General features: G+C 37.5%; 1 protein-coding gene and 1 long non-coding RNA gene across 3 annotated transcripts in view; one reads left to right on the plus strand and one right to left on the minus strand.

The window, feature by feature from the left end:
* LOC127419318 (uncharacterized) overlaps positions 1-2,368 on the plus strand; it is a 9,351-nt gene extending 6,983 nt beyond the window's left edge. Inside the window, exons 5-6 of one of the 2 annotated variants that reach the window (XR_007893644.1) lie at positions 462-905; positions 2,234-2,368. This is a non-coding gene — a long non-coding RNA (uncharacterized LOC127419318). Of the gene's footprint in view, positions 1-461; positions 927-2,233 lie in introns of both variants that reach the window. The other variant, XR_007893645.1, reaches the window with a different exon arrangement.
* Positions 941-22,678, minus strand: LOC127419299 (rac GTPase-activating protein 1-like). The gene is made up of 17 exons (XM_051660603.1): positions 22,559-22,678; positions 20,922-21,009; positions 20,593-20,795; positions 20,170-20,312; positions 19,573-19,642; positions 18,184-18,237; positions 18,025-18,102; positions 15,523-15,640; positions 12,228-12,379; positions 11,667-11,831; positions 11,381-11,476; positions 9,580-9,778; positions 9,386-9,491; positions 9,020-9,152; positions 5,736-5,865; positions 5,516-5,627; positions 941-4,155 (listed from the first exon to the last, which is right to left on the minus strand). The coding sequence occupies exons 2-17, from the start codon at positions 21,004-21,006 to the stop codon at positions 4,080-4,082; spliced, it is 1,920 nt and encodes a 639-aa protein (XP_051516563.1). The 5' UTR covers positions 21,007-21,009; positions 22,559-22,678; the 3' UTR covers positions 941-4,079.
* Between the last annotated feature and the right edge of the window lie 753 nt (positions 22,679-23,431).

Raw genomic sequence — 23,431 nt, forward strand, 5'->3', positions numbered from 1 at the left:
AGAGAGTTCCAGTAGGTCGCATGCAAGTGTCCTTATTCATCTTATTAAAATAGTGTCACAAACGCAACACAAATTATCTTCTTAATCTGTATTTTTGTCTTATTATCCAATAAAAATATATAAACATCTTTTAAACAAGACACACAAGAAGCAAAATAACATAAGATATTAAGTTTCGATATTTTCAGAGAAATGTAGTTCAATGTAGTGAGTTTTATGCTTAAAACAAGACAAAACTATTTGCCAATGGGGTATGAAAACTAAAAAATAAACTTGTCTTCCCTTTATATTTTTACCTCACTGGCAAAATTATTTTTTTCTTAGTATTTCATATCACAAAGTTGGTTTCTTTTTCTGTCTAGCTTTGTGGATATTTGTTACCCTCTTGCCCACCCTAAATTATTATTATTTGTTTGGATTTTCTCCCCAATTTGGAATGCCCAATCCCCAATGCGCTCTAGGTCCTCGTGGTGGTGTAGTGACTCGCCTCAATCCGGGTGGCGGAGGACGAATCTCAGTTGTCTCCGCATCTGAGACTGCCAATCCACGCGGCTTGTTGAGTGCGTTACCACGGAGACGTAGTGTGCGTGGATGCTTCACGCTATTCTCTGCGGCATCCATGCGAGGTTAACCCAACGTGACTCTACCCACCCTAGCAACTGGGCCAATTGGTTGCTTAAGAAGCCTGAGTGGAGTCACTCAGCACGACCTGGATTCAAATTTGCAACTCCAGGTGTGGTAGTCAGCGTCTTTACTTACCCACCCTAATTTTAAACAATGAGAGAACAGATCAGCACTTGGGCCCATGTGACTATATTGGATGGGGAATTTGGGGGCTTGGCTTTGCTAAACAGGCCATCAACAACCAGCAGAAGTGGAATTTTAAGAGTGATCCAGATAACGCTGTGAGTAATACACTGATTAAAGTAAGTTGTAAAAAATTAATTTCCCAATTTCAAATAAGAAATTTGTTTTGGAAAAATGAATATACCATACAGTATATTCACAGAGCTGCTTTGAGTATTCAGTGGATTGAGTTTATTGCCTAGTAATGCATTAAAAATGCATACAATCATGTTTGTCATGTTTTATTGAGACAGTTTTTTTTATTTTATAATAATGCTTGAAACCTTTTGGTGCTGTAGCCAGTGGCTTATCTTTTGTTTTGTAACAAAAGCTGTATATTTTAAAAGAATATTATGCATTCAGATTAAGTTCAATAAACAGTATTTGTCACAGAGTTTACCAGATTACAGGGTTTACCAGTGCTATGTTGTCATGACAACAAATTTGTAATATTGGAATATAATAGTGTAATATATCTTTACACAGCGCAGGCAGTTTTATCACACTAAAATCATGTTAACATGTGTAATGTTTGCATCTTGTGACTTTTAAGAAAGTAGGGTCAAATCTTTTTTTTTTTTGGTAATCAACATTATGCTACAAATACTGTTGATTGGAGTTAAAGGGATAGTTCACCCCAGAATAAAAAATTCTCTCATCATTTTTTCACCCTCATGCCATCACAGATGGGTAGGACTTTCTTTCTTCAGCAGAACACAAAGATTTTCAGCTCTGTTGGTCCTTACAATGCAAGTGAATGGTGATCTGACATTTGTAGCTCCAAAAATCACAAAGGAAACATAAGTAATCCATAAGAATCCAGTGGTTAAATCCATATCTTCAGAAGCTATATAATAGGTGTGAGTGAGAAACATATCAAAATGTAAGTCCTTTATCAACGTACATCTTGTCATTGCAGTCTTAAGGCCCGATCATGATTGCATGCTTGATCACACTTCTTAGTGCAGAGCACTAGATGCAATGCAGAGTGATCTAGCTTGAAATCATGATCTCAAGGAGACTGTTGATGTCAAGATTTACAGTGAAAAACGTATGGTGATATTTTGGTCTGCTCTCACCTAAAACTGAATGGATCGCTTCAGAAGATAAGATATTAAACCACTGGAGTCAAATTGATTACTTTTATTTTTGGCTGCCTTTGTGCTTTTTGAGCTTCAAAGTTGTGGCCACCATTAACTTGCATTGTATAAACCACAGAGCTGAGATATTCTTTAAAAAAAATCTTCTTTTGTGTTCTGCAGAAGAAAGTCATTCACATCTAGGATGGCATGAAGATAACTAAATTAGAGAATTTATTATTTGGGCAAACTATTCCTTTAATAAACGTTATACAGCAAATGCAATCACATCCTGTATGTATTTACAGGGCCAATTTATTCGCCATGGACTGTGGGCATACAGCAGACATCCAAACTACCTGGGGGAGATCCTAGTGGTCAGGACTGTTCCTGTCTGCTTTCTCCATCATGCATGGACCCCAGTACATCAGTGTGGTCTCTCCTCTCTTTGTCTGGTTCCTACTGAAGCATGTTAGTGGGATCCCCACACTAGAGAAACAAGCTCTGTAGAAGTGGGGCTTGGTCCTAGCTTTCCAGGATTACATCAAAAACACTCCACTTTGGCCCTTCCAAGTTCAAAGGAGTATAAAGCACTGTACAGATCAAATATTTGGTTTACAGCATTTGCAGAATTTCATTCAAGATGTCATGAAAAACTAAACTGTATGTATAGGCAAGTGTGGGGGAAGAAAACATTCCTCATTCCTTGTGGGAAAAATAAAATTGAGGTTACTCCAAACTCCCTAATTATAACAATGTCTGTACCACACCTTTTGTATGTTGAAGTTACAATTGCAGTTATAATCCTCAAGGACTTGAAATCTATCACTACTTCCCCTTTCCTATTTGTTCAGCTACCCAATTTTCTAACATTGGGCACACTTTGTGACTCTGTAATTGTGTATTGTACTCTAAATGTGAACATTTGTCGGACTGCACAAGTCGTATTACTTCAACCTACCTGTAAACCTCAAATGCAACACATTATAAAAATCACTGGCACAAATCACTTGCAATAGATGACTGTATTTTACAAACAGCACAAGTCTTACAAAGTATCACACCACTCAAGATGAAAAGCTATTGGAATTGCAATTGGAATGGATAAATCAACCCCACTCAAATGTTCCACTCGATTAAAGGTTGCCCTTTTTAAACAATAAAAAGACTTGACAGATCTGTGCTGCATACAATTACTGGTCCAGAATTTCCACTGTTCTCTTCTGGAGTTGCACCACTAAAAGGAAATGATCAGTATACATTTAACAAACTGGACAAAGAATATGAAGTCCTTTTATGATAAAATCACTTTATAGAGGACACCATGTTTTGATTCTGCTTTAAATACGGGAGCTCTGAATACATTAAAATGGAGCCGAAACAGCATATAGAAAAATCAATGTACATATGGACATATTCGAAATATGGACATGTACATTTTTGATCAAAAACATAATCATGACGCTAAAAGACAAAAATCTTAAGACAGAAAGAAAAAGCCAAATCACAACTAATAGTATGTGTTTTTGCATACAGTTTGCATAGTAATAACCCCTCGATTTTTTTCATTCCATCCTGAATCATTACTCTCTCAGAGGGTTCAAAGCGCCAGTGTACATGAAATGAGTTTAAATACAGAGTGCACACCTTAAATAGCTCAATCTGAAGGGTCATTATGGCCTTGAACCCTCAAAGATGTTGAGATTCCTCTTGTGGTTTCATGTAAAGCATAAAGCAGAAGTATACAAACATTACACAAGATTACAGTTCCAGATTACACTATATACAAATATTGAACATAGTATAATCATCTTCTTTTCTACTATCAGGTTTAGGTTTCTTGATAAAGAACTCCCAAACTGACATGGTTCCAGTAGCTATTTTGAGGATTCATGGACTGATGGAAGAGCTTGTATCAGTCCATCCCTTTGGTTGAGGAGGTTAACAGTACATTAAAACATTTAAAAAGTGACTAAAATACAAAATGTTACTAGAAAATACTGAACAGATAAAAGGAGCGTTAAAATGGTTGGAAGCCATTATTGGTGGACAAATCAAATATAAAATATGCAAGTAGGATAATGTTATATATTGCAGCTGTTTCCCAATAAAAAGAAAAACTCTTAAGCCATGAGACGGTAAACCACTTCAGGGCTACTTCAGAAGAGGCGAAGCAAAGAAGTTTCCCTGGCGAGGAACGCTAACGGCAGCTCTACTCCTGCTAGCAAACCTAAAAACAGGGATGGAGGTTGAAAATGGTCAGCTCACCACTCTTCAAACAGGGTTGTGACTAGAGGGTAACCGTCCGACTGCCTGAAGTCTTGCAAGAGTCACATGCAGCATTCACACACAGTTTATTTGTGGTCCCACAGAAACCCTACACCTACCCAGTGTTATTGTTGGTAACGAATATTAAAAAACGTTTTTCGCAAACTGCAGTAAAAACTGAAATGATTGGAAAAACTGAAACTAAAATACTTTTTCAGAAATCCGAAACTAACTAAAATAAAAGAAATTATCTTGAATTAATTTACGTTTTTAATACACGGTAGGGTGAATATGGACATTGGGCAAAGTGGGACACTTTTGGAAATCTTACATTTCTTGGCACTTTTAATTATGATCCAAATGTTACATAACCTGACATTATATCTTTATAGAAAGCTTAGGATGTCTCCTACCTTAGTCAAAAGCAAAAATTAAGAAATAATCAATACTGGGAAGTAATTGGTCTTTTTTGACCAAATCCCTTTTTCTTTTTTTTTTTTTTAAGGCAGTAACGTTAAAGTGGGACAGAAGAAAAACACTTGTAAATAATTTATATACAAGCTATTTGGAATTATGTTTTGTTTTTTTTTACATTTTATTATACACTTTTACATCATAAATCATCATATGTATAATTTACAAACATTAAGTCAACTTTTAATATTTTATAATCATAAAAATATTTCCCTTAAATTTCGTTACCATTACTTTTCCCACTGGTGGTCATGAAATTATGTTAAATCATCAATTTAAACCTAAAAAAGTTAATTATTTACGTCTCAAAGATTTGTTTACTATTGATTAACCATTTAAGGAAATAGACATGGATACAATGGGGGTCAAGCTTAACTGTCCACTTTACACTTCTTCACCCTATATTATGCATTTTTAAACATTTACAATCCACCTTAAGCAAAAAAACAAAACAAAAGCAGCTTCTAGTCCCACAAGATTATCCTGAGAAATTTTATGACTTTAGAAATTTTAAATGATACCAGTTAATGCTTTAGCAGCCATAAAATACTGAAACTAAAACAAAAACTAACTAAAACTAGTAAACAAAACAAAACTAAACAAAAACAAAGTGTGAAAACGAACGAAAACTAAATTAAATTGAATAGCAAATAAAAACTTAAATATAATAACAAATCGAAAGCTATAATAACCCTGCAGCTACCTCTAAACCTAACCTTAGTTACAGCAAATGAGACCCTTGCAAGACTTTGGCAGCTGGACGGTTACCTTCTAGACACAGCACAGGACAATTTACTATGAAATGTGAACTAAATGGGCTACAGTATGCATCTGTAGTCTCTACATACTTTGGAGTGATTGCGTTGAGAGTTGCGTTTTTCATGCGTTGGGAAAGAGAGCTGGATGACGGCGTCTTGCTCATCTGCTGGTCTGGGGTCGTGACGGGCCCAAACATACTCACTATGGCACAGAAAAAACAACATAGCTTCTCACTCAAATCAATTAGGGTCAGTTGAGGTGAGGTTATAAGAAGTTGAAGGCTTTAACATTTGGATGTGAAATTCCTACTTTTCTGATCAGGAGTGGCATGGACATTGGAGTTTTCAATAATCATGTGATCATTGTGAGCCTGGTCATTGTCGCTGATCATGAACTTGTTCCAGTACTCCACAGGCAGACCCAATAGACGCTCAACCACCTGACAACAAATCAGCATTTTAATTAAACACTACACTATGAAACAAACACTACCAATGTGATGGAAAACACAATTTGAAGTCCATTATAATATCTATAAAGACAGCCTCCATGCTTTCAATTTCGAATTAGGCACAGCTAGGCAGACCTTCTTCTCAAACATTATTAACAGCAATATAAACAACACCCGCACTCTTTTTGCTACTGTAGAGAGACTAACAAACCCCCCAACACAGGCTGCCTGTGAAATGCCCTGTGAAAGAAAATGCAATGAGTTTGCATCTTTTTTCATGAAGACGATAAATGATATTAGAATGGCAATCAGCTCGTCCTCATGTTGCATTGAAGTCAGACAACACCCATCACTGAAACTTCAGAAATTAGTCACCATGTCTGATTTTGAGGAAATTGATTGCAAAACCCTGGAAGAAATAGTACATCATGTTAAAACTTCAATCTGCTGTCTTGACACACTCCCCACAACATTTTTCAAAAATGTGTTTAACTGTCTGGAAAAAGATCTGTTAGAAATAGTAAATGTGTCACTCCTTTCAGGCACATTTCCAAAGTCCCTGAAAACTGCAGTTGTCAACCCCCTTCTTAAAAAGAGCAAACTCAATATTGAACAACTACAGACCAATTTCAAATCTTCCTTTCATAGGCAAAATCATTGAAAAGGTTTTCAATCAGCTGAACAAATTCTTAATCTCGAATGGCTACTTGGACAATTTACAGTCTGGTTTCTGACCACATAGTACAGAGACAGTGCTCATAAAGATCCTTAATGATATTCGGCTAAATACTGATTCAGGCAAAATATCAGTGCTGGTATTATAAGATCTCAGTGCTGCTTTTGACACTGTTGACCACAACATTCTCATAGACAGATTGGAAAATTGGGTAGGGCTCTCTGGGATGGTCCTCAGGTGGTTCAGGTCATATCTAGAAGGTAGGGGTTACTATGTGAACATAGGCAACTATGAATCTGAGTGGACATCCATGATGTGACTCTGAGTGGACATCCATGATGTGAATCTGAGTGGACATCCATGACGTGTGGAGTCCCACAAGGATCAATTCTTGCACCGATCCTGTTCAACCTGTATTTGCTCCCACTAGGCAAAATATGAAAAAGAACCAAATTGCATACCATAGTTATGCAGACAATACCCAGATTTATCTAGCACTATCGCCAAATGACTACAGCCCCATAGACTCGCTGTGCCAGTGAACTGATGAAATGAACAGCTGGATGTGCCAAAACTTCCTTCAGTTAAACAATGACAAGACAGAGGTCATTGTATTTGGCAACAAAGTCAAAATTTCAAAGGTGAATACATACTTTGACTCCAAGGGCCTCAAGACAAAAAACCAAGAAATCTTGGTGTCATTTTGGAGTCAGAACTTAGTTTCAGTAGTCACGTCAAAGCAATAACTAAATCAGTCTACTATCATCTAAAACATTTAGCCAGAATTAGATGTTTTGTATCCAGTCAAGACTTAGAAAAACTTGTTCATGCATTCATCACCAGCAGGGTAGACTACTGCAATGGACTCCTAACCGGCCTTCCCAAAAAGACCATTAGACAACTGCAGCACATTCAGTATGCCGCTGCCAGGATTCTCACCCCGCCAAAAAATCCGAGCATATTACTCCAGTCCTTCAGGTCTTTACACTGGCTTCCAGTTACATTTAGAATTGATTTTAAAGTACTATCACTTGTTTATAAATCGCTCAATAGCCTAGGACCTAAATACATTTCAGATATGCTTGTTGAATATAAACCCAACAGACCTCTCAGATCATTAGGATCAAGTCAGTTAGACATACAGAGAGTTCACTCAAAGTAAGGTGAGACAGAGTTCAGCTATTTGCCACCCGCAGCTGGAACCAGCTTCCAGAAGAGGTTAGATGTACCCCAATAGTAGCCACATTTAAATCCAGACACTGAAAACACTTCTGTTTAGCTGTGCATTTTCTGACTGAGTATTGTGTTGCACTTATTGATTTCACTGAATCATTTTGCTTTTGTCTTTCTTTCATTTTAATTATTATTATTATAACATTCATTTTATTTTTATATAACTTTTTCTCAATGTGTTTACAATTTTTGGTTATCCTCTGTTTAATCAGGGAAGGTTAACAACAGTTAAGGATGGTGTTAACAATTTAATATTCTTTTTTCAAATTTATTTTATTACTTTTTTATTCTTATTTCATGTTCTTAATTGGTTTTTAATACTTTTATGCATCTTGTATTTTCTTTAAAATGTATATGTAAAGCACTTTGAACTGCCATTGTGTATGAAATGTGCTATATAAATAAACTCGCCTTGCCTTACTGTAAACTAGAGGTCCATGATAATAGATTTTGCCGATAGGATAACCAAGTTGGTGGAAAAGTCAGATAACCGATTCAATGGCTGATAGTTTAGAAAATCGATTTATAGAGTGTTAAAACATTTTCTTAGTCTTTTGTTAACATGACAGACATCGAGGCAACAAGAGTCCAAAATAAATAACATACAAGATGCAGTTTATTGTTTTACCAAAATCCCAATAATAACCAGAAGAAAATTAAGATATGGTGCATAACTTGGGACTTTTAACTTTAAACAAGCTCAAAACACACAAGGGACTCTTATTATGACTTCAGCAACTGGAATAGACTTTTGCAGACAACCGATAGTCTAAAAAAGCAACTACAGGCACAGATTAATTGGTAACATCGATACATCGGTCTACCTCTACAGTAAACTACTAAGAATTAACCAAAAAACTCAAACTCAACATGAAAAGGGGCTGGGACTTTCTTTTTATCCACTGGCGAATGACTGGATCATGAAAAGTGGGCGTTTCATAATAGAATGGACCATTGCAGCTAGCTATGCCTGGCTTCTATATGATGGTTGGAGAGGAGGGGTTGAAAAATAAGAGGGATCGGTGACATCAGCCATAAAATCATTTCAGAGGCAGAGCAAGTTATTACACTATCATCAGAGCAGAAAAGTGTATTACATAAGTAAATAAAATCAAAGATCAAGAAGACATTCAGCTAAATAGTTGTAGTACCATTAAAATTGACATATAGACATTTAAAAGGTTTTGCAAACTCGACCCAATGGAAAATAAACCTTTAGCCAAAGACACTTACTTTTGGCTGCCGTTTGGTGTCCTGAAGGATGGTCATTGGATCTGGGTCTGGCACAGCATGCCCCACGATTGTGGGTCCAAAAACTCGAGCCAGATTGTAGATGTCCATCTTTGTGTCTGTGCTCTGGGCCACTCTGAAGAAGATACCAGTCAAGCTCAGTAACATTCAAGTTCAATGTTCTCAAAGACTCATTGCTTAAATTGCTTTCCAAGAGAAGTGCAGATTTTTAAATATCAGGCAAACTGCTAATTTGCCCCCTTGAGCTTTCCCAGTGAATTAGCTTTGGCCAGTGGCATAGGGAGCAAAGCAGACAGGGAAACAAGGATAGCAAAACTGGGTTCTGCAGAGACAATGCATGCTGTTTACCTCTGCAAGTGGATGATGAGGAAAGCAAGAGTGTCTCTGTTCGGCTGTGGTAGATCACTGATGTTCTGATACATCAACGCGATGCTGTTGTCATCATCGGACAGCTCTATGAAAACAGAGTGACTAGTTATTGTTTATTGTACTTGGAAAAATGTGGCATCTTCAAAACGGCACTTTCAAAGAGAAGCAAAAACCTGCAGCATCCATGAATGCACGGTTGAGACGGAAGGTTAGCAGAGGCTCATTGAGGTTCCTTAAGAAGTCCTTGAGGAGTCCAGTGATGGCATGTATGTCTTCCACCTTGCTGACTAGTGGACCGGTCTTTCCACGCAGGAACTTCTCTTTTAGTTCCTTTACAACTCGATCAGAGCCAGACACTCGATATAACCCAGTCTGCGATTTGGATACACAGGTAATATTGAACACAGAGATCTTAAAAAGAGGACTTAAATACTTTTAATGAGGTTTTATGGTATTTCTTTGTCCTTTTTGGAGCTTGACAGGCCCAAATCACCATTCATTTTCATTATATGCCAAAAAGCTGTGAAGATTTCTCATTTTCCCTTTTGCGTTATATGGAAGAAAGAAACTCGTATAGGTTAAAGTCCAAAGTATACTTCGGTCAAACGCTAAGCATTTGCGTACAGGACACGTGACGCAAATCTCGCATGTCTTTGAATTCACAGAATGCACATGCGCCTGGATTTTTTGCACTAATTAGTGTCCACAAGGTGGCAACACTCACATTTGAGCCATTGTTATCACAAAGCGGTGCTAGAATAAGATGTAATAGCCGCTAAACAACAGGAGACGAAGGTAAAAACAACAACAGGACAATGGAGGTCAGGAGACACCTGTAATTGTATAACTTGAGTCTGAAGGACTATAAAAACACTTTTATAGGTCTAAACTCCTGAAGAGAAATAATCCAGTGTCTTGTACAGTCGTAGCGCAAATGCGCCAACCGCCTGTATATGCGTGCACTGTCAAATGGAGTATCCTTTGACAAGCTCGCGTTCGACTGTTCGCAGACACAGAGCGTTTGCGTCAAAATCGAGGTATACTTTGAGCTTTAGAGTGGAGGTCGACCGATATATCGGTTTTATCGATTAATCGGTGTTGATGGTTACTTTTTGGAACTATAGGTTATCTACAAAAATATATGCCGATATTTGCTGATAGTTTTTTTTAATTCTTCAGTTAGAATGACTTGGTTCTAGAGTAACAGTGGCCTGTGGAGGTGAAATAAAAACAATCACTGACAGCTCATAGGGATTTGCAGCATTAAAGTCTTTCAACATTAACCACTTATTCATATTTTTAACCTCATTTCAATGCATATTTTGTATGCATAATTGCTTCGATAAATCAAGTGTTCTAAATTGTAGCGAGGGCATGCAAAGAAAAATGCGATTATGAAAATGTGCCCTGTCAGAACATACAAAATTCTTAATCTGGAGAATATATTGGCTATTTATTAATTTAATAAATACTTGCATATTGAGCACTGTAACAGAGCCAAGTCTGTGTCATTTTTAAAATAAGAGTCCCAAAATAAGTAAGTGTATTTTAGGATTGTTTATAGATACAAGTCCCATGTTATGCACCAAATCTGATTTTTTCTGGTTATTTGTGGGATTTTGGTTGCACAGTAAACTGCATCTGGGATTTTATTTATTTTGGACACTTGTAGCCTCTATGTCTGTGCCCATCATGGTACAGAAATACTTGCATTTTTTTTAATCACTTATTAAATCGATATAAAAAACTATTCATCGATTAATATGTTAACAGCCTTTTCCGCCACCTCAGTTATCATATCAGCACAATCCACATCGGTCGACCTCTAGTTTAGAGTGACATTAGGGTGAGGAAATAATGGCAATTTTCTTTTTGGGGGAAATATTCCTTTACTAGTATTCGTTCTAGTCTGTAGAGGCAACAATTGTTTGTCCTGATTTAAAGCCAAAAATATGCTGAAAATTAGCCACTCACCTCACGTAGGCCTCTCTGCTCAATCTCATTAACACAGTGCACCACCAGTGAAGGGATCATGGGAGAGGTGGCGGACACATAATTTGCCAGGGTGCCCTATGAACAACACACCAGAAAACCAATTTAACACACTGAACTAAATCCAAGAGTCCAACATTAGCCTTTTAGCTTAGCATGCAATAATCAGCAACATAATTCACTATAATCATAATACACACCCAGAACTGGGACAAATACTCAATTGCTAAAGATGCAACCATGATAAAAAACTTCATAAAGACGTCACCTCTCCGGTTTTGACTGGCGTTCCAGCCATAGATGGAATGCAAGGCAGAGGGCAGCGTTCACGGCACTCAGGGTGGGACACCACACGACAGTCCCTACACTTCAGAGAAATCTTCCCAAACTTGATCCTCTTACCACATGGCACACAAGACTCTGGCTTGATAACCTAAAAACAAAAAAGAAAAAAAAAAAAAAAAGTGCACTTATATTGAGGCAAATTGCATCTGATTTTAATATTCTCAGATTAAACAATGAGGATGGCCTGCTGGTCTGGGGACAGTGTGACAGGGTTTCAGGCCAGCTAAAAAACGGTCACTTGTCCAATCGGTGCCAGTGCTATCACGATATCTTACATTCACTGATCTTGTACATGTGTTTTTATATCTTGCAAAATTAAACATTTAAACATTTTCTTTGATCTATTGAATGTTGTGAATGCAAATTCTGCTGATTTAAACTAGTCACCAAGGTGACGTTATCTTTTGAGCTAAAAGATGAGGTTGTCGAAATCGCTAGAAGAGCAATGCAAACCAGAAAAGAGTATCGTTGCTGCACATCATACCGTTTTGGAGACAAACTCATGCAGACGGATGCCTCCGTTGCCCTGGGGAGTGCTGGGCTCTGCCTTGTATCCTCCATCGGGCTGACTGGGCTGCTTGAACACATCCATAGACTGAACAGAGTTAGTGTCAGCAGTGTCCCACTCCATAACAGCTAAAGAACAAAGTAGAGAGAAACACTGCTTACCTCTGCAGAGGGTGATTACAAATGCAAAGGCTTGAGAAATAACCTAAGTATGCAAAGCAGTCCCCTCTAAAATATTTTGTGCTGGTTTGGAAACTCAAGGGATTCATTTTTAAACATTCTGCAAACCATTCTTTTAAATGGTTCTAATTAATCTTTGAACATGTTCGATTGAACAAAGCACCTTGTTACACTGCCTGGCCAAAAAAAAAAAGTCACCATTTGGATTTAAATAAGCAGATATTAAGAGCTTATGATTGGATCATTATTGCAGTGATTAATATGTTTCAGTTGGCAACAATACTTTTAACCCTAACTGATGCAGTGTGTAGCTTCTCATTCTTAAACAACCATGTCGTAAGATGTATCCTGTGGACATGGAAAATATGTAACATGTTTCAGAAGGCATCAAGCAAAGAAAATAACTAAGGAGATTGCTGAAATCACTGAAATTGGGCTAAGAGCTGTCCAACACATTATTAAAACCTGTAAGGATAGCGGTGAACCGTCAGCTTCGCAGAAGAAATACAGGTGCATCTCAATAAATTAGAATGTCGTGGAAAAGTTCATTTATTTCAGTAATTCAACTCAAATTGTGAAACTCGTGTATTAAATAAATTCAGTGCACACAGACTGAAGTAGTTTAAGTCTTTGGTTCTTTTAATTGTGATGATTTTGGCTCACATTTAACAAAAACCCACCAATTCACTATCTCAAAAAATTAGAATACATCATAAGACCAATAAAAAAACATTTTTAGTGAATTGTTGGCCTTCTGGAAAGTATGTTTATTTACTGTATATGTACTCAATACTTGGTAGGTGCTCCTTTTGCTTTAATTACTGCCTCAATTCGGCGTGGCATGGAGGTGATCAGTTTGTGGCACTGCTGAGGTGGTATGGAAGCCCAGGTTTCTTTGACAGTGGCCTTCAGCTCATCTGCATTTTTTGGTCTCTTGTTTCTCATTTTCCTCTTGACAATACCCCATAGATTCTCTATGGGGTTCAGGTCTGGTGAGTTTGTTGGCCAGTCAAGCACACCAACACCATGGTCATTTAACCAACTCTTGGTGCTTTTGGCAGTGTGGGCAAGTGCCAAATCCTGCTGGAAAATGAAATCAGCATCTTTAAAAAGCTGGTCAGCAGAAGGAAGCATGAAGTGCTTCAAAATTTCTTGGTAAACAGGTGCAGTGACTTTGGTTTTCAAAAAACACAATGGACCAACACCAGCAGATGGCATTGCACCCCAAATCATCACAGACTGTAGAAACTTAACACTGGACTTCAAGCAACTTGGGCTATGAGCTTCTCCACCCTTCCTCCAGACTCTAGGACCTTGGTTTCCAAATGAAATACAAAACTTGCTCTCATCTGAAAAGAGGACTTTGGACCACTGGGCAACAGTCCAGTTCTTCTTCTCCTTAGCCCAGGTAAGACGCCTCTGACGTTGTCCGTGGTTCAGGAGTGGCTTAACATGAGGAATATGACAACTGTAGCCAAATTCCTTGACATGTCTGTGTGTGGTGGCTCTTGATGCCTTGACCCCAGCCTCAGTCCATTCCCTGTGAAGTTCACCCAAATTCTTGAATCGATTTTGCTTGACAATCATAAGGCTGCGGTTCTCTCGGTTGGTTGTGCATCTTTTTCTTCCAAACTTTTTCCTTCCACTCAACTTTCTGTTAACATGCTTGGATACAGCACTCTGTGAACAGCCAGCTTCTTTGGCAATGAATGTTTGTGGCTTACCCTCCTTGTGAAGGGTGTCAATGATTGTCTTCTGGACAACTGTCAGATCAGCAGTCTTCCCCATGATTGTGTAGCCTAGTGAACCAAACTGAGAGACCATTTTGAAGGCTCAGCAAACCTTTGCAGGTGTTTTGAGTTGATTAGCTGATTGGCATGTCACCATATTCTAATTTTTTGAGATAGTGAATTGGTGGGTTTCTGTTAAATGTGAGCCAAAATCATCACAATTAAAAGAACCAAAGACTTAAACTACTTCAGTCTGTGTGCACTGAATTTATTTAATACACGAGTTTCACAATTTGAGTTGAATTACTGAAATAAATGAACTTTTCCACGACATTCTAATTTATTGAGATGCACCTGTATGGTTGGAAAAAAATCTTGAATGATAGTGAACGGAGATCACAAACGCTTGAAGTCACATCGTAAAAAATCAAAAATAGAACTCACGGCTATGATAAATAGTGAAAGTGAGAGCATTTCCACACGCACAATGCGACGAGATCTTACAGAATTGGGACTAAACAGCTGTGTGACCACAAGAAAGCCAATTGTTAGTAATCGGAATTGGACTGTGGAGCAATGGAAAAAGGTCATGTGGTCTGATGAGTCCAGATTTATCCTATTCCAAAGTGACGGGCGCCTCAGTGTAAGAAGGGCAGCGCATGAAGCGATGCACCCGTCATGCATAGTGCCCACTGTACAAGCCTCTGGAGGCAGTGTTATGATCTTGGGTTGCTTCAATTGGTCAGGTCTAGGCTCAGAAACGTTGTGCAGCAATAAAATGAAGTCAGCTGACTACCTGAATGTACTGAAAGACCAGATTATCCCATCAATGGATTTTTTTCTTCCGTGATGGCATAGGAATATTCCAAGACGAGAATGCCAAGATTCATTGGGCTCAATTTGTGAAAGAGTGGTTCAGGGAGCATGAGGAATCATTTTCACACATAAATTGGCCACCACAGAGTCCTGAACTTAACCCCATTGAAAGTCTTTGGGATGTGCTGGAGAAGACATTACGGAGTGGTTCGACTCTCCTTACATTAATACAAGATCTCGGCCAAACATTTATGCAACTCTGGACAGAAATAAACGTTGGGACATTGCATAAGGTTGTTGAAACAATGCCACGACGAATGCACGCTGTAATCAGACCTAAAGGCGGTACAATGAAATATTAGAGTATGCAACTTTTTTTTGGCCAGGCAGTGTGTTACTGCAATTTTATATCATGGCTCACTGCACATAATTCTTCAGTCAATAACAAAATCATATAATCAATGACTCAGAGCTGGAGAAGTTACATTACTTTAAAATGCGCTCACAGAAGAGAATAATTAGTTTACAGAACTTAACTAAGCTTACCGGTCTTTCGTCTGCTCCTGGTCCAGTAGGGAACAGCTTCCACTGTGGCAACAGCCTCAATGGGTCTCCCATCTGTCGGCACTGTCACTGTGGTCTTGGCCACCAGAGATTCATTACCCTGATAATAATGTGTCTCAACTTAATCATAAAATTATTTCTAACCATTCATTTGAGAAAAAAAACAGGGTGGTGTAAAATATAGCTGGGTGGTATTTAAATCAAAATAAATACAAATTCTCTCATTATTTAATCCCCCTCAAGATATCCTAGGTATGTATGACTCTTTCTTCACCAGAACACATTTGAAGAAAAATAGAAAAATATCTTAGCTCAGTAGGTCCTTAAAATGCAAGTGAATGGCGATTTCTCTTTTAAGCTCCAAAAATCACAGTCAGCATAAACTTCATCCATACGACTCCAGCAGTTAAATTAATGTCTTCTAAAGTGACACAATCGCTTTTAGTGTGAAGAAAGATCAATACTTGAGTACTTTATCAACACTTAAATCAGCGCTTCTGGTAAGCTTCACAAGAGGGTGGAGATCACGCGGTCTCTCGTGTGACATATTCACGTTGCCATGATACAGACTTAATCTCACATTCTCCACTCGGTTGAGACATCCAGGATGAGCACACAAACGCACCATTGTGAGTAAAGAAACAGATAAATACACATCTAAACCAAAACCAACCAAGCTACTGTACAATGTTCCTCCTCATGTAAACAGTGCTGCTCTTCTGGCTGTGACACACGTGCATCAGTTCTTGCGTATTTCAAATGCCAGTGCGTAACGCTCCTGACAGGAAGCATGATTTAGAGTTAAAAAAAGTACTTAAATATTGATATTTTTCGCACCAAAAGTGATCGTGTAGCTTTAGAAGACATTAATTTAACCGCTGGAGTCATATCGATGATGTTTATGCAGACTGTCTGTGATTTTTGGAGCTTCAAAAGAGAAATCTCCATTCACTTTCATTTTAAGGACCTACTGAGCTAAGATATTTTTCTCTTTTTCTTCAAATGTGTTCTGGTGAAGAAAAAGTCATACACACCTGGGATATCGTGAGGATGAGTAAATAATGAGAGAATTTTCATTTTTGGGTGAACTATTCCTTTAATCAGGACAAGGTCATAAATGGTTTAAGCAAAATCAGATCGGCGTAGAATCACATGTAGATTTTTGCCGGTATCGTGTTGCATTAGTGGCATCCTTACCGGCTTATCCAATGTATTAATGTATGCAACATTACATTTTGACATCAAAAGCTGAGAATAAAACAACTTTAAATGTCATGTTTTTTTCTCCTCATAAACTGATCTTTGGCAGTTATTAGCATACTGGTGTATGCATGTTAAAGAAATATTCCAGGTTCAATGCAAGTTAAGCATTTGTGGCATAATATTGATTAACACATATTCTGATTCATCCCTCTTTTTCTTTAAAAAAAAAAAAAAAGCACAAATCTGGGTTACAGTGAGGCACTTACAATAGAAGTGAATTTTTTAACGTTAAAATACTGTTTCAAAAGTATAGCCACAAGTCGTAAACAATGTTTTAACATGATTTTAGAGTGATAAAATCATTAACTAACCTTTTCTGTGTAAAGTTGTATCCAATTTTATACTTTGTTGCCATGACGACGTAATGTCAACGAACCCTAAAATTACTGTAAAAATTACGATTAATTAACTTTACAGCTCAAATAATACACGAGTTTTAACAGAAAAATGAATGCAAGTTCTTTTATAAAATCATAAGCTTCACATTTCTGCCTTTAAACCCTCAAAACAATTGGCCCCATTCACTTCCATTGTAAGTGCTTCACTGTAACCCAGATTTTTGCTTTCTTTCTTTTTTTTTTTTTTTTTAAAGAAAAATACATTTTGTGGTAATCTATATTATGCCACAAATGCTGTCAAATGAGTTTAACTTGAATTGAACCCAGAATATTACTTTAAGACGGAGATGTCGTTTCAATGAACCGATTAATTTGCCAAAAAAAATTTGCATTCATTTAGTGAAAGATTGTGGAAAACAGGCTTTGATTGTGAATAACTAGATATTTACTCTTTAATCTTCTTGCTTTAAACATTTTTAATTCACTTTTGAGCCATTTCAGAGTAAATACATAAATATTAAGAAATATACACACTGAATATCTTCAAAAGGCTGAAGAAAAATATTGAGAAGCAATATTTAAGATGAATCACTCAGCCCTAGAATGAACTTAACATCAACAGAATATCAGCATTAAATAAATCAAACGGGGGTTTGCTAGTTTGTTTTCATAATACTGAGAGAAGATATAACCTACCAATATCCACACTTAATGTTCCAGAGAGCACAGTGGAATAATTTAAGAGATATTGACCATTCACTGAGCAACTGAAACATTTTACTCTTAATACCTACATCAAAACCCTGCAGGGAGCTTTTAAACTGAAGAGACTCATTCCCCAATATTAAGCAGTCAGTCATCTGCTTATGTAAACTGCTCTTACTTTCTCAGAAGTGCGGCCGGTGGAACGGGATCTCTTGGCTGCAGCCGGGGGTCCTTCTGTGTGGTTTCGGGAGGAGCGCTATATTTGGGTAGATTAAATGATCATATTTATAACAATTCGGCATGAGCTTGTTTAAACACTGTTTTTTGGTAAACTTACTCTCTTTTGCCGTTTCTTGAGACGAACGGTCCTGATTGCAGACGAGTCCCAGTCCTAGATTAAAAACCAGCACAAAACAAATCAATAAAGAATGAGGCTTTGTAACAATGAAATTCAAACAATGAGTTGATTTTCTCAGTCAACACAAAATCAAAAATGACCCCATGTACTTTCTTAAAACATAGTCCTGTTTTATTGCAAACGATTCATCAGTAAACATTACTCCATATGAAAAATAAGGGTTGTCTTTGTATCTTTCATCAAATGTAATCAGTTGTCCCGCCTCTAAAACAACTTTCGTTGTCAAGCCCTCTTATTTTTCAATCCTTCCCCGCCAACTTCCTCTCACAGAGACAACTTTTCCCTATCCAATCAATTGACCTTTTGGTAAGCCCCGCCTTAAAAGCGATTCTGACCAATCCTATTTTAGCAACTGTTTCTGTCTGCCATTTCTCTGACAAGCGTTTGCTTTTTTCCAAAAAATAAAAAATAAAAAAAAAAGTCTATGGGAATAATGTGTGTTTGAATAGTGTAAGCAGAATTGTATCAAAATGATGAAAAAAAAAAAAAAAAACTTTGTCAGGTCACTTGTAAGAGAGCATACAAGCAGCATTTTTTTTTCTTTAAAAAAAATAAAATAAAATAAATAAATAAAAAAAAACTTTAATAAATTGAGAAGACCATGCTATGGATTAAATCGTGTCATTCCTCATTCCCAAATGAACTTGGAACATCTGCAACTACACCTACATTTTCACCAAGGTAAATTAAAGCTAATAATTTAACATTTATTAATTTGTTATGATTCAAGTCTTAGTAAAGGTGATGGTAAATAAAGAGTTCACAGCATTAAAATGAGTGTGTTATGAGCAATTATTTTCACTTGCACTAATGTTATCAGTTGTGAAATCGCTATCTAATGACGCTTTTCTCTTTTCAATTGACTGTGATAATCTTTTGCCTCAATTCTGATTCAGTCTCCACAGTTTTCGATCAAATTACTGTGTAATTTAACAATTTGTTTTACAAAAAACATCAGATAAATATGCTTTACAATGTCACTCTTCATTCCAGCCCACGTAATAATATTATCAACTGTTTGTGAAAGGATTTTGCCAAAAATCGTGCCGTTCATGGCAATCTCCCATTCATTCCCATGGGAAGTTCTGCAAAGCTTGGAGGGGGGTAGAGCTTAGCGATGAGTCAAATTCCCAATGGATAAAAATTAAGTCCTCCATTTTTATCTCATTGACTATTCTGTTTCACTCAGAAATACAACATATTAAGAAAGTAAAATGGGTTGCGAAGGTCATTTCATGTTGACTTTAAGATGTTTCACCTTCTCCCTAGCATGATAGACATCTTTTTTGAACAAGGAAGGAGGCTTACCAAGGAATCATCAGTTTTATCATAACTGATGTCTGACAAGATAGAGGCCGATTCATCAATGGTGGTCAGTCTAGAAGAGACAGGTTTTGAAAAAAAACATTTAAGACAGGTTGGAGCTTACAGCAATAAGCAACACAATTCAGTCACAAAAACTAACTAATTATCTTGTCTGTCTTTTTTTTCACCCAATTTGGAATGCCCAATTCCCAGTGCACTTTTAAGCCCTCGTGGTCGCGTAGTGATTCGCCTCAATCCAGGTGGCGGAGGATGAATCCCAGTTGCCTCCGCGTCTGAGACCATCAACCCGCGCATCTTATCACGTGGCTTGCTGAGCGCATCGCCATGGAGACATAGCATGTGTGGAGGCTTCACGCCAGGATTGGAGGACGAGTCATTTTGGCAGCTTGGTTTCGACATATGCTCTTTTTGTAATGAGGAGGAAGTTTTGAGTTCTAAAATTTACAACATGGTTTTAGAGTACAATGACCTCTTACATGTCAAAAGATCAAGGAAAATTTTATTCCTCATGTCATGACCCTTTAAGACTGTTCTGATACAGAAAGCATAAAAAACGCTATTGTGGAGACATTCCCTTACCGCCGGCTAGTGTTGAGGTTTGAGGGATTCTGGGAACGGGTATTCAGAAATGCCAGGGCCGAACGTTGCTCCTCATTTAATTTGATGCCATTACTGGAACCTTCAGACACCAGCAGCTCCCGGATTAGCTGAATCTGACGATCCTGCAGAGCGGGACAAGAAAATGTCAGGTTATATCCAATCAATGCCAAAATGTTAGCCTCAGTCTCCATTTACATTCATTGCATCTTTTTCCATATAATGAAAGTGTGACTGAGACTGTCAGAGCCTAACATTCTCCTTTTGTATTCCATGGAATAAAGAATGTCAAACAGGCCTGGAACAACATGAAAGTGAGTAAATGATGACAGAACTCTCTCTTTTTTTTTTTTTTTTTTTTTGGTGAACAAAGCCTAGGTTCTTTGTCAAACAGGGGCTACTAACCAGCTTCGCACAGTCAGCCTCTGCTTTCTGTCTCCGTCGGATTTCTACGTCCACTTGGTTGCGGGCATGTTTGAGCTTGACCTCCAGTGCCCCACTCTCAGTCTCAGCCTTGGTGAGCACCTCCTTACATGCATTCAGCTCCTGATCGAGTCTCAGCCATTTGCGACGAGAGTGCTCAAAGTTCAGGGCCATCTGAATAAACTCTGTCAGTGGATATTCAATAGAAAGGGGATTAAATTCAGAGATAACACTACCAAAGCAGGTATTTACTTAGTGTTAAATAGAAAAAGCATCCAAATGTTTTGAGACCACAGAAGGTAGGTACTCACGTGGCTCAATGCTCTCATTGAGGACATCAACCTGTGCCCGCAGATTTTCAAAAACTCTGTAAAGTTTTAGCACAGCAGTCTCCATCTCCTGGATTACAAAACGATAGAAACCAACAGTACAACTTCAAATATGTAGCAGGATAAACTTGTTTAGCAGCTAGCAATTAATTTCGTCAATTATAGTAACCATTAGCAATAGAACAATAAAACTGGCCAGTTCTTGGCCATTTTGAGATTATTGGCAGATAACTGCACCCAACAGGCTGAATAAAGAAACAATTCTCTCATTATTTACTCACCCTCATGCCACCCCAGATGTGTATGACTTACTTTTTTCTGCAGAACCCAATCAAATATTTTTTTTTTTAAGAATATCTCAGCTCTGTAGGTCTATACAAAGTGAATGGTGACCAGAACTTTGAAGCTCCAAAAAGCATATAGGCATAAAGGCAGCATAAAATTAATCCATACAACTCCAGTGGTTTAATCAATGTCTTGAGAAGCAATATTATAGGTGTGGGTGAGAAGAAACAAATCTTTTTTTTAAAGTAATTTTTACTACAAATCTCCACTATCACATTCTTTTTTTTTTTTGGTGATTCGCTTTCTTCGTGCATATCGCCACCTACTGGTCGGGGCTGGTAAAAGGTGGAGATTTATAGTAATTTTATAGTATTTATAGTCTTAAATATTGGTCGGTTTCTCTCATACACACACACACCTATTACATAACTTCTAAACACATGGATTAAACCACTGGAGTCATATGGAATACTTTCATGCTTCCTTTATATGCTTTTGGTGCTTCAAAGTTCTGGCCACCATTCAGTTGCATTGTATGGACCTACAGAGCTGAGATTTTCTTCTACAAATCTTAATTTGTATTCTGCAGAAGAAAGGAAGTCATACACATCTGGGATGGCATTAGGGTGATGAGAGAATTTTCATTTTGGGGTGATACACTACTCCTTAGAAGTGTTCATTTCGTTTAAATTTGGTGTAAAATGAGCAAAATTACCATTAAATTGTACCATGCATATCTCAGCATTGCATTAGTCACCCTGCTCTATAAATATGGGTAACGGCCTTTGGAAGAAAAAAAAAAAAATATTGGTTGACCACTAGAATAGAGTTTTGTTAATACCTCTGAGCCCATACATGTCAGTGTTGTATTTGTAAGTCCTAGAAAGGACATCCAGTGCTTTTATGTCACGCAAAATGTCTGGGGGCGTGGCCAATATGATCATATTAATATATGCTAAAATATGAAGTAAAGTTATGAATGCAATATTATAAAACATAATATCTTCCAACCACTCTTTAATGCGTCCATTTCGCCCCCAAATGATACAAAAATAATTACTTAAAAATATAAGTGCTAAAACCATTTTTGTTGTGGCTTTGGAGGACTGCAGAGTCAGACAACACCAGCTGAACCAAAATTTACCACAGTATGCTCAATGGTGAACAACGACGATTTCAATTAGAGGAAACATCGTATTAAGTGAGCAGTTTTAGCGTTCGTTACATTCTCCTCGTTGTCCTCAGCATGGCAACCAGATAAACAACTCGCCATTCAACACAAACATTGAAACACTGTATTTCATGAAAGCAAATCGCTGTGTATTCTGCCTTACGGTTGTGTGTAGACGTCCAGGCTTATGTGTGAAACGATACGATTGAATATCTTGACAAGAGACCAGCACCACACCAGTTTATCCAACAAGGTCTACCCGGATATTATGTTGCCAACGTTAGCATCTGGAGGAGTTGCGTTTCAAATTTACCCGCCGGCCAATCATCATCGCCCATGCACGGTGACGTAAGCGCTGACGCAGCACGTGTAGGCGGAGTGTATGATACACCGCTAGAAGGGCTCTGTGGAATTCAACTCATTTATCTAGTAACCTACGGTAATTTTCATACGCCTTCTCCCTCTGTGCCTGTGTCGTTTGTTTGTTATTAAAGCTTTCAAGAGGTTTAGTTACAAGTGCAACTACAAAACTAGCCAAGAAGAAGTAGTAAGACCAGACTTAAATAAATAAATAAATAAATAAATAAATAAATAAATAAAGCATTAGTGTTGGTATTATTTTTACAGTCACATCAGTTTTGCAGCTCCTTGATCAGTTAAACAAACAACCATCGATTAAGATAAGTTCTCGCTTTTATTTTAATCAAAGCAGCAGTGGATAAATCTATATTTGTAACAATAAAAAAATGTTTTTGGAACTTAAAGGAAAAGTTTACCCAAAATTGAACATTCTCTCATAATTTACTCACCATCATGCCATCCCAGATGTGTTTGACTATCTTTCTTCTGCAGAACACAAAGATTTTATAAGAATATTTAAGCTCTGCAGGTGCATACAATGCAAGTGAATGGTGACCAAATCTTTGAAGCTCCAAAAAGCACATAAAGGAAGCATTAAAGTAATCCATATGATTTATGTAGTTTAATTCATGTTTTCTGAAGCGATCCAATCAGTTTGGGATGAGAACAGACCAAA

The sequence above is a fragment of the Myxocyprinus asiaticus genome, chromosome 28 (assembly GCF_019703515.2).
Source record: "Myxocyprinus asiaticus isolate MX2 ecotype Aquarium Trade chromosome 28, UBuf_Myxa_2, whole genome shotgun sequence".
Taxonomy (NCBI): Eukaryota; Metazoa; Chordata; class Actinopteri; order Cypriniformes; family Catostomidae; genus Myxocyprinus; species Myxocyprinus asiaticus.